The sequence below is a fragment of the Scleropages formosus genome, chromosome 20, assembly GCF_900964775.1.
Source record: "Scleropages formosus chromosome 20, fSclFor1.1, whole genome shotgun sequence".
NCBI classification, from domain to species: Eukaryota; Metazoa; Chordata; class Actinopteri; order Osteoglossiformes; family Osteoglossidae; genus Scleropages; species Scleropages formosus.
The window spans coordinates 5,438,299-5,450,580 of record NC_041825.1 but is presented as its reverse complement, the minus strand read 5'-3'; the positions used below and the strand labels follow the sequence as shown (position 1 = coordinate 5,450,580).

Sequence of the window (12,282 nt, the reverse complement as noted above, 5' to 3'; positions counted from 1 at the left end):
CAGTCCATTGCAGGGCCACAACTAGATACCCAGGCACACAGCTGGGCAAAGGTACTGAAGCAACTGCAGGACAAGCACCTTGCTCAAGGGTAGTATAGCCAGAAGCAAGGATTGAAGCGGCAACCTTCAGGGTCAAAGGCAGCAGCTCCAACCACAACGTTATGTATTCCTGATTAGGGTAATCAAGTAGGCCACTTACCGACTTCCCTCCTGGAACAAGGCAAATTCCAGCGCTGTCCTCTCCAGCACCGTCAGGGCAGTCACTGTAACAGGACCACTGGCCCGGCTTGGAAAGCAGCCCTGCAGGCGTACCTCCTGCCAGTCTGAGTGTATCTTGCAGATGTCCACTGAGTCAAAGTACCTGCAGCACAGTTTAAATGCCCTTTCAGAGACCAGAAATTGCCAGGACTGGTATACACCTCTTGGCTAAAAAATTAGAAATCATTCCAAACACACAGAAGAGCAACAATGATGTTATGGGGGGGGGGGGGAGGAAAAGGAAAAAAAAAAAAAAAAAAAAAAACTTCAGTGCGAGATTAGGGAATATATACACAAGAGAATGTACAGCTCTAAAACGAAACACTACTCAGTGCAAGTACACTGGATGATGCAAAGACGAAACAGGCACACTGTCTCATTATTCAAGACAGAGAACAAACTCTTGGGAGCACTACTTCAAGTCTGCTCCACATTAATACTGTTGGGCAACTTTCTCCTGACCCTGACATGGACTCAAATGTCTCCAAAATCTGTAGTCAGCCATGCTCTACAAATACATATTCCATACATCCAATTGAAACAGCAGCATTTATACAACCACTAAAGCATACAAGGTTAATCACGCATTAATGGGCCGATTTAAATAAAATAAAAAAAAAGAAACGGAAAAGGCTAATTCTAAATCCCAGCGAGTACAAAACATCAGGTTCTGCCATAAAGAACTGACAAAGAGAGAAAAATTGTCATACATAAACACAGCACAAGAACAGATGTCTGCTTTCCAATAAATACGGGAAAAACTGCAGATTTATGCTTCCGAACTGTCCCATTGCTCTTTAGTTTGACAACCGTACAGTGCATTTAAAATGTCCTGCGGAAACAGAGCATCTGTTTAAGTCTGGCTCTGCCGTGCCGCCTGTGTAACAGACAAGTCAAGTCAATAGCACCTCGCAGTGTTCTGTCTCCATTTTGCCTGCACAGTCCTGCAGTTGGCACTTGCAAATCAGCTTGGTGCACAAGCCAGCCACCCTATTCAATAATGTGCACTCCTTTGATGGATGGAGGGGGATAGTTTGCTCTGAACTGAGCCAAGCTTTTTCTCAGCCTGTTATTGATGCTATTATGGGGGCAATAAATCACGGCCACCAGCTCTGCTCCCTCCAGTGCACCCCACTGCAGGTCGCCGAGCGTTGCGGGTCCGGGATGTTCCTGGCACTTATTCTGCCTCCAGCAAGAGGGTTCGGGGTTTTCAGGTGGGCTTTATTGTACATGAAAGAGGACCAACAGGGATGGCTTGGCTGCCTCCCTTTTTCAGAGTGGCCACTCCTTTGCAGTGACAAAACTGATGCTTCCAGGTGGCTTAGAACCAAGTCTGGCACGTGCATATTGCACCCAACTCATATTCAAAGCCTTCCTGAAGGTTTCAGTTAACATACCTCTTCAAATAACAAAACCAACAAGATACAAGGCTAAGTACGCACGGGGTATTCACATGTCCATTGCCCTTATTTTGAAATTCTACAAGTAGTAATGTAACACTAGGGGGCAGTACAACATGACATTCAAAGGTCAGGGTTTTGAAGCAGTAACAGCTAGACCATGGATGGGTAATCATGTCCTAAGAGGGTTTGTAGAGTCAGTGTGGTGGTCTTGTGTGCAAGGACTCAGTCCTTAGTTAATGTCAGTTTCTGGACAGAAAAGGAGGAGCTAATTTCACTGGCTTTGGAATATGTTGATTTTTAGTCTAAATTATCAAACAATTTAAAATACTGGATAAATTCTGGGAAGAAGGAAAACTTCGCAAGTTTCCTAGGGAATGACTGCCCAGCCCTAAACTTTTTTTTTTTTTTTGAAAAGCAGAACTCCATACCAAGAAAATTAAATTTTTATTCAGGAAAAAATTCAATTCCTTGCTAACTGTGCAAGATATTACATTAAATTCTAGAGATTAGTGTGTTACTGTATGCTATGTCAAAGAGGTACATGGTATCCTGACAATGATCTGCAGACTCCTTCTTTCATGTTATCTGTATATCCCTGAAAACCCGCTGTATTGTCCCGCCACTACTCACTTGATGAAGTCAGCATATTCCATCCAAAAAACACCCTCGCTGCTCCCGTGCGCCATCAGCTCATGCCGAAGGTGCTGTGGCCAGTCTGGCCACTCGTCTGACCAGCTCCCATTCCAAGAGAAGCGGCCCCAGGGGTTCCGCAGTCGCAGCAATCTGGTGGATGGGGGAGGGAGAGAAAAATCAGGAATTACCGTCACAGAGCAGCTCCACCAGGTGTGTGGGGAAGCCGCTCTGAAAATAACATTAGCTAAGCTACAATTGTAAAAATCTTTTTCTTTGGCTTTTTTTGGCACTGTCATATCATATAAACTTTCCCAGTACATAGTATACACTGAAAAGCATACTGTGATCAAAATAAGTTTAATACTATTTTTAACTGTACTTAAAATTATTTTATCTGTTACATTCATGTTTTTCCAATCTAAGCTATAGTCCTCAAAATACTTCTAACTTTAGCTTCAAAAAAATGTCCACCATGACATGTCCAACATGAGAATGTTAAGACTTTTAAAAATTTATGAGTATAGCTTTCATAAATTTGTGACAAAGGAATTCATAGATGCAGAGATCTGAACTTTAAGCCACATTATTATTATTAATAATAATTTTTTTTTTTTTTTTATAGAGCACTCTTCTCACACAGTGACACAGAGCGCTTTAACACAGACATAAGGCAAGAAAAACAGATACAAACACACATCACCGTGTTACAGTAAACAACCAGGCAAATCAACCTAAGCTCCAAAAACCCCCTACATATAATTATGTACAATTGCTTTAAACATACATTGTTTGTCCACATTCTCAATCCTGTCAAACTGGGAAAAAAAAAACACATTGGACACAATCTTATTTTTAGCAGATGCATGTAAGACAAGTACACCGATATACTTGTAAAATACAATGCCTCGACTGTGGTAATAAATACAGGTTTCAGATATACTGAAAATCACTACCGAGAAATACTGTTAAAACTAGAGGCTTCGCTAGCAGACAAAATCCAAAAAACTCTGCACACCCCAATTAAAAACAATTTCCTACAACAGGGATTCCAAATCTGGGTCTTGGAGGAGCAGGGTACATGAAGTTTTAAAAACAGCTTTTACACTACAAACAACCATGATGAGCACTGGGAATCCCTTTCCTGGAATCCCATCGAGAACCAGACACACTTATCGAGCCTTAAGTGTGTCCGAAGAGGATTTACAGTAAACATCCATGAAAAGTACTCACTTATATCCCTGCACGTCCCGCACATCGAGGATGGAGTAGGCATGGCGAGGGCGCAGGCCCAGTGACTCGTACATCAGGTCATCCACCTTCATGTTGCCCCCTCCACAGGAGGCTCCCATTAGGAACCTGAGCGACACAGCAAAGAATCTCGCAACCACAAACACCCACACTCCCACTCCGGATCTCTCTACTCACAGAAAATTCTCCTGCTATGTCAAGAAAGAAGTACAAGAGCAGCCATGGCACATTGTTCCATTCCTCCTGCTACATTTCAGCTCAAAAATATGACCAAAAGCTTCTAGCTGAGTGATCTGAAACAAAACCGAAAGACTAATATTTCATACTAGCTGTCTGTTAAAAGTTCCTCAAGTCTATGTTGGTTTAAAGAAATCAATATTTGAAAGCCTGAGGATTTTAGGATTATGACTTGTAACTCAATTGTGGATAATTGTTTAATGTTTCAAACCTTTAAGAAATTTTAAAAACTAAATCGACAAAGCAGAGAGGGAGTATGAAGGTCTATCAGGTCCAAACAAATGTATCTGAAGGTTAAAAAACTGGCGGTAACACAAAGGGTGCTGGAACCGTTGAATCATCCTGAAGCTGTGAAGACGGATTAACAGCATGTTTGGAATCCTAAAAGTGAAGCAGTGAATGCAGCAGCTCTGAACTGGGGTGGAGAACAAAGTGCAGTGGAAATGTCATTCTCCAAAAATGAAATGAAGAAAGGGTGTGTGTGTGAGAAAAGTACAGAAACTAATGACGGTTTCTGTACTCTACCATCAGTTTTGGATGGTCAGTCTTGGCCTGTGGTTCTCTTGTATGAGGGAAAAATCCCAAAGACAACCAAAAGCTTTGGCTGAAGGCACACATTTAATGCAATTTTACAGTGAAAAAGCATGGAGATTAATGCAGGCAACAGGACAAATTGTAACATAAAAGACTGACTAACTTCTCCTAAATCTTAGCACAGCTACACTGCTGAATCTGAAGGCCACTGAACAGCTGCCATTCATTTTCAAAGTCCAGAGAAATTGTGCATTGAGGCCATTCAACAATAAGACACCCCCACCGTCAGCCTCATCCAAACTCGATGAGCCAACTCAATAGTCAAGTCAAAGTTGATGGAAATAAGGCCCTAAGAACAAAGTTAAGCTAAGCGACACAGCACTATGTCACAGTTGTAGTCTGAAGCGGGGTGTCAATCGCTGCACACAGGTGGCCAGAGGACTGAGCTCTACTCCTGCTTCCTGTAGCCCACTTCGGTGCCACCAGGCACGCAACACAGGCAGCCATTAGCTGCAGTGTTTTAAGATAAACGACTGTAAAAACATCACTCAGAACGACTTGGGTCTTGGGCAGTAGAAACACCACAGCAGACAAGATGTGAACATTGTAAACCATGCAAGTCGTCTACATAAAGTCCACCCCATCTCACTTCTGGACAATGAAATGGCGACAGTCATGAGCCAGAAGCCCACCTCTCTCAGGATGACTGCAGAGCTTGGTTTATTCCCAGGAAGACCCTTTCATGCTTGATTAACATACTAAGACTGAAATATTTAACAAAATATGCAGATGAATATACGGATTAGTTACAAAACAAGAAGCTGAGCTAAATAGCCTTGAGTAAAACTACGTGTTGTTAATACAACAGGACAAGTCTCAGAGCAATCCGCCCCGAACATACGCAGTGGACAAGAGAAGCATTGTGGGCGGGCAAGGCTGCAGTGCGGATCCCAGTGATAAGAGCCTCCACTCAGTCAGGCAAGTGGATTATTGCATGTGTCCTTCAACAGGGGCTGAGGGGACTGCAAGCCTGAAACTGCCTCTCAAGCTCCTTTGAAAGCTGTAGTGCCACATGGGAATGGGAGGCATTCTAATCCACTTTACACTGCATTACAATTTACAGGGCAAACTGCGGCCCATCACGTATCATTCACACCACAACTAAAACCCTGTGAATCCGTCATCTAGTACTTTTTCCTGATGTTCACCACAGACACAAAACCCCCTTATCTCCTAGCTAAGAACATTTACTAGAAACATGTAGCACAGGGCCACCCGCCCTTTGGCCTCAAGAGCCTCAAAGTGTGTGCTTACTTCTATACTTATTACGGAGGTAATGTACTGGAAAGCAAAGCACCTGACCTGGTTACTGAGGAAACAACCAGACACTGAAATGTACTTCTTAAACCCTACAAGACTTTGAATACCTGACTGAGTCTTGACTGCACTAACTAGCAGTCAGGTCTTTAGTTGCACTGAGCACTTAAATCTAGAGCTTTGTGGCTCTGTAGGGCTTTGTTAAAATAATGCATGATCCTACCTGATTAAACCAAATAGCTTCCTAACTCAGTTTTAGATTGACAGGCATGGTTAATAGAGGCATGTACAATTCTAGTGGTATTGTACACTGCAGGACTGAATACATACATGACAAAACAGCCAAGGAATACAGCCACAAAACCTGTCTTGCCACTACATCCCCACCATCTAGAATGACTGTGCTTGTATGGCTCACCCAGCCTCCTTGGAGCTGAGCATCTTGGCCCAGATGAGGTCAGTGTCGATGGGCTCCTCGCGAGGGTTGGTGGAGCTGACTTGTAGCATGAGTGAGTCACAGGGGGCACCAGTCAGCGTGGCTAGACCCTCAATGGCACGGCCTGCTTGCAGGGCAAAGTAGGAACCGTGCAGCTTAGCCAGAGCCTTCTCGATCAGGGCCACCCACAGCTGCTTCCGCTGGGCCTGCAACCACATTTCATATATGAATTATAGCACGTTTGACCACAAAGATACGTACAATACAAAGTTCATATATGCATTTGAACAAAAAGTTTCACAAAACTAATTTTAGGGATCCATAAATCCCCAGATCTGTGTGAACTTGAACCCTTGTGCAAAAGAAAAGTCGCGGGGGGAATCAAAAAAATCTACAGAACTCTACATATAACTTTATATACACAATATTTACATACTGAGCCAGTGCAAGTATTCAAGAGACAGTAAAATAAGACTACCACTTTTGCCTGCAGGTAAGTAAATTTTCACGTGAATGTGAAATGCACAAATACTACTTTTACTGCAACACTATTTTAACTGTAAAATGCTTTGCACTGGATACTGAATAATATACCACCATGGTGAAAACACATTAACACAGTATTTAATACTGGTACTCAACATACCAGATTTTGTTTTACTAAATGTCCTGGATTTAAATGACTTTTCAAGTGGGAAATATCTGATGTGAGCAGGAACTTTAAAAAGGGCTACACCATGGTTTCTAATATGAATGAAGTAATATTAGCAATGCTGAATTGTCTGTCAAATGTCAATGTCCAAGTTAAAAAGGCACATCATTTTAACAATAAACCAAAATGCCAAGGCATTAAAAGCAAAATCATGGGCTATTATTTGATTAGTATTCCTGAAAAGGAAATTACAATTGAACATTTTAGTCAAAATTTGTAGAATGTAAACATCCAACACTTCAGTGCTTCTCACCTGCAATCCTGTGGCCTTAAAACACCTTCCATGAAGTCATTAGCTTATAAACAAGGACTTTTAAAAACATACTGCTCAATTAAGCTATTGATAATTATAATATAGCATAAAGCAAGCAGGGTTAGTCAATCATAAATCTGATTCCCTGTACTTTCGGCACTCTCTAGGGTACGCTGCTGTGAGCTTTTCACCCCTAACAGGCGACACATGCCTGATGGACTGAACCAAACCCAGATGGCTCAGTGACTTTCCACAACCACTTCCACTGCAAGCCAAGCTGTTCATTAACAACGTAGCAGGGCTTCCATTCTCTGCCGTCACCTCTCACTGGAAGTACAAAATCCTGCGACACCCTTAAAAGAATGCCAGCTTGGGACCCTCAGAGAAAACATAATTTGAAAGGAAGCCTCAAGCTGTGCAAAGTGTCTGACTGAGAGGGTGCAATCTCACGGCTCCTCTCTGCCGAGACAGGCGTTCCCAGCCAAGATGGAGCCATTCAGGATACATAAAATATTTACAAACCTGTTGATCCTAGAAATCAAGAGGAGAATTCTACCAGGAGTGGAGTCAAGAGGTCAGCATTAGCGCACTTGAAGACATGAATAAACAAAAGCCTAACTTGACACAGGAACTGAGAACAATCCAGCTTTTGAACTCCTTCCCCCCCCAAACAATCCTTTCAAAACTAAAAACAATTCTGCCCACCTTGTGAAATGCCATCAAATGCTATTTTTCATAATCAGTTGCAAAACAAGACTCTTCCATATTCTTTGAAGAGACTCTGCTGAAGGAATCTGGAGTATGAAACCCAATGGCGCTTCCTGAGCTCCTCACCTGGGAGAAGAGCAAGTAGCCATATTCATCACAGGGAAGCATGTCATCCACCAGCACAGTGATCCAGGTGCCATCCTTGCAGAGGCGCACCTGGTATGCGCCCTCTTGACAGATGCTCCGCGTGATCATCACCCGCTCCACCAGTTCCGGCCTCTCTGCCAGCACCGCCAGGGCACTCAGAAACCTGCCATTACAACATTTTTAAAACACATGCATTTTCTCCATTTAGCCAGCACACCTAGTGGAGAGAAAAACTCACGGTAATCATGAGGCAACAGTATACTCCAGTCCATTAAAAAGCAGGGGAGAGGGTTCAGAAGATAGACTGGATGTACAGATACTGCCCACTTAATGTAGGGCAGTAACTGTCCAAAGAGAACTGTAAGGGGGAGAGGAGGAAAAAAAAAAAAAAAAAAACCCCCACACACACACACACACACAAAATGTTTTCTAGCCATAACTAATATGCTGCCAATGTGTTTCTCAGAAGGGGGCTCGGTGGGTTTGGCCTGTGCCTGCTCTCTGGCAGGTCTGGGGTTCGAGTCCTGCTTTGGGTGCCTTGCGACGGACTGGCGCCCCGTCCTAGGTGTGTTCCCTCCCCCTCCGGCCTTGCACCGTGTTAGGCTCTGGTTCGCCGTGACCCTGCTCTGGACAAGCAGTTTCAGTCCATGTGTGTATTTCTCAGAGCATTTTCAGGTCACTATCCCCCAAACACAATCATGTAGTTTCCTTCAGAACCCATGAGGAGAGAAAAGTGAAGAAGGGGAGGGAAATGGACAAAGAGCAAGCTAGAACCATTTTCTGTGGCCTGAACCTCAGTGAGGATAATAGTATGGGACAGTGATGCCTCCGTGTCAGGACAGGAAGGACTGTGATGTGATGCGGTCTGACACGTCTTTAGAAATAACATTGACCGAGGGGAGCCCATGAGGGAAGTGCGTGGCTTCCTGCATTTCCTGTTTTCAAATATATCTTGTTCCATAGAAGATGTAGCAAGGAAAGCATGATAATGCAAACACAACATTATGGACCGAGGGGATGGCAGAATGAATGAATGGAAATCATTCAGCTTATATAAGATATATTCATAGCTTTACTGTCAAAGTCCTTTTAATGGTTTTCACTCTAGCATGTTAAGCAGCAAATTGCCACCATTGTAGAAAGCCAGCTAAATCAATGTATATTCCCTTACATGAAGCTTTTCGAATGGAACGCAGGATTTTTGAATCTTGAACACATCCACAAATTTCATTATTAATACAACATTTATACTGCGTGCAGTAAAAAAAACAAAACAGAAAAAAGTTAAACAGAACAAATATCTTCTGCTATAGCATCTGATTGGTCCATTTAGCGAATAACAAAAAATTAAACATGCAGAACATACGTGACAACGACAGAGGTACAGGTAAAAGCCATACTGCAGAGCTCAACTACACAGAATGAGGAAAATAATTACCATGTCAATGATGAATTTTAAGGAAAAAATAGAATTCACTGTACTTCACTACCAATCCACTGTAAAATTTTATAAATTTTCTAGTTTGTGTTTTGTCATTCTGGTGCATTACAAAATGCATGTAAAACTTTAAGACAAATGAGCAAAACGGGGACACAATTAATTGTCTTTTTGTACTACAATTCCCAACAGCAGCAGGGAGTTTCATGTTACAAATGCTCATGAACATTAATAAAAGGTTAAAAAAGTAAATTAATGAAAAACAAGCCAGTGAATAAAATGTTAGAGGCAAATGGCCTCTCAAAGTGCAATAAGGTATGGTGAAAAACTGGATTGTTGTAAAAATAAAACCATGAGAGACACTGAGGACAGAAAACCATCTCTCCCATATGTTCTCTGCTCTGTTGAAAATATAGTGCAATCAGCTGAGATGAAAAGATTGAGTCATGGATGATATAAATAGAATTAAAGAATAAACACTGATTTGCAGTGGCACATTTACATGATTCCATTGTAACTCATACTCTGGTTTGTAAATGGAGACCGATGGACCAAATGTTATGCTCATGCCATAACAAATTCCAGGAGTGTCAGTATTTCTGTTTTAATCAACATAATTACTGATATGGAATCAACATGATATAACGACAAAGGGTAGATAAATCTGCTGCACAAATATTGTCTCCTCACAAATGGTATTTATATTCCTCAAACGTGAATGTAAAAAAAAGGTCTGTGTGGCTCGAAAGATCAAGGCATTTGTACATTACTTATGCATCCCTTTTCATACAGCATACATTTTTAAATACAAGATACAAATACCAAGAGCTGGACTGATGTATGTACCAGTATATGACAGGTATTCTGCACTATTAAATTTTAACCATAATGACATGCAGCGTTCTACATTAGACTAGATGACATGTACTGTATATCCCTAAATGCCAGTCTACAGGAAATATGTATTTCATAAGTCACAAATGGACCCAAGATGCCTTTTAACACGCTAGAATACAATCACCTTGACAGATGACTTTCAGTTGACAGATGATAAATTGGCTTAGAGTGCACAGTGACCTTTGCATGACCTAATAAAAACAACAAAAATGTGTCCTTTAACATCAAAAGGTCACATTAAAGCATGTAGGTGCATGCTAGTCACAAAAAAAAAAAAAAAAAAACCACAACACACACACACACACACACACACACACACACACACACACACACACACACACACAGAGGCTCACCAGCAGTTTCCCAGAAGACCTTGCAGGATGTCAGAGGGCCGAGGGGTTCGGAAGACCGACCACTTGACGCCACGATCCTTGAAGTTGTTGCAGTTGATCTCATGCGGGCGGAGCCACTTCTTCACACGCTGTTGTACACTATCGCCCTCCGGAAAACCCACTGATCGCGGGCCAGGGGGAAAGCTGTCGTCCACAAAGTTCACTGTGTTCTGGAGGAGGAAACATCGTAACTGCCATGAGTTGTCATAGCTCTTATTCACGTCACCTTACTAATAAGACCCGTGCCATATTCACTCCGATACATGTCACACATTTCTTTTTGGATCATTCTTCTTTGGATGTAGCTCATTTTTAGGCAGAAAAAAAGTTTTGCTTTAAAGACATATCAAGGCTAACGAAAAATTTGACAGACATCTTCTGAATAGCAGTATCAAAACCTATAACACTCATGACAAGTCAGAATGAATGAAGAAATAGTTTGCGTTACTCAAAAATGAGAGTTTAGCTTTTAATATAGTGGCAATGGCACAGGCATTGATGTCTACTACAAAATGGGAAAGAATGTTACAGTGATAACTAGGTAAGTCTTTACTGGGAATGTTACTGTACTATACCTGTATATAAATAAGAGAAAAGTTGACAGTTCTTGCTATAGTGGAAGTATTTCACTGAGAACCACTTCCATGAGGGATTTGCACAGCAATAAAGGTTATGCTCATAGTTGTGTTTATTTACTGAAGTCTTATACAAACACCTCCAATATACTCCAGCTTTAAAAGTTCAGTCTCTGTTTGTAGTCCTTCAGGCTCACAATCAGTCATGAATTTAGACTCCAAGCCAAGGCAGTAGCACCTAGCTCTAGAAGTGTCCTGAAATAAGTTTCTACTAACACATCAACTGAGGGTAAATATGCCAGATCCTTGCCTCCTAAAACAAGGGAATCACTCACACACACACACACACACACACACACACACACACACACACACACACACACACACACACACACACACACACACACACACACACACACACACACACACACAGTCTGAAACCGCTTGCCCCAAGCGGGGTCGCAGCAAACCGGAGCCTAACCTGGCAACACAGGGCGCAAGGCTGGAGGGGGAGGGGACACACCCAGGACAGGATGCCAGTCCACTGCAAGGCACCTCAAGCAGGACTCAAACCCCAGACCCACTGGAGAGCAGGACCCAGTCAAACCCACTGCACCACAAGGGAACTACTGTATGTCAAAGACATGAACTACTGAGCACCCCTTCATTATTCAAGGACTGTCTTTTTAATCTTTACACATATGAGGAAATGGAATGCAGGATGACCCCCCGTTTTAAGCCTGACAGCAATGGCTTGCTTACAAGGTGAAAGCCATGCTAGGAATAACAGGATTCCGGATATCACACACACACACACACAAAAAAAAAAAAAAAAAAAAATGCACATACAAATGTGATAATCACTTGTTTTGACACTCAAAAAGTGCTTGACAGTTCCTTAAAATTTAAGCATTTTAGGGGAAAAACAAGAGCATAAAAATGAATATAAAATATTACACATATGAACACATTAGCCTCAAAGTCATCGAAAAAAAAACAGGTTGTTTAGACCATCAACCCTGTGTCTGATGCTAGCTATAGTATTATGACCACAGTTCTTGGTCAAGCACACAAAGCCACAACATGTCAGTGCC

At 42.1% G+C, this 12,282-nt stretch overlaps 1 protein-coding gene across 1 annotated transcript in view; it reads right to left on the bottom strand.

Annotated features, from left to right (window-relative positions):
* capn15 (calpain 15) overlaps nt 1-12,282 on the bottom strand; it is a 48,360-nt gene that overhangs the window by 8,598 nt on the left and 27,480 nt on the right. Inside the window, exons 3-8 of the mRNA XM_018735010.2 lie at nt 10,575-10,783; nt 7,866-8,049; nt 6,049-6,272; nt 3,525-3,650; nt 2,292-2,444; nt 200-361 (exon numbers count right to left, since the gene is read on the bottom strand). Of these exons, the coding sequence (XP_018590526.1) occupies nt 200-361; nt 2,292-2,444; nt 3,525-3,650; nt 6,049-6,272; nt 7,866-8,049; nt 10,575-10,783 (1,058 nt within the window). The remainder of the gene's footprint in view (nt 1-199; nt 362-2,291; nt 2,445-3,524; nt 3,651-6,048; nt 6,273-7,865; nt 8,050-10,574; nt 10,784-12,282) is intronic.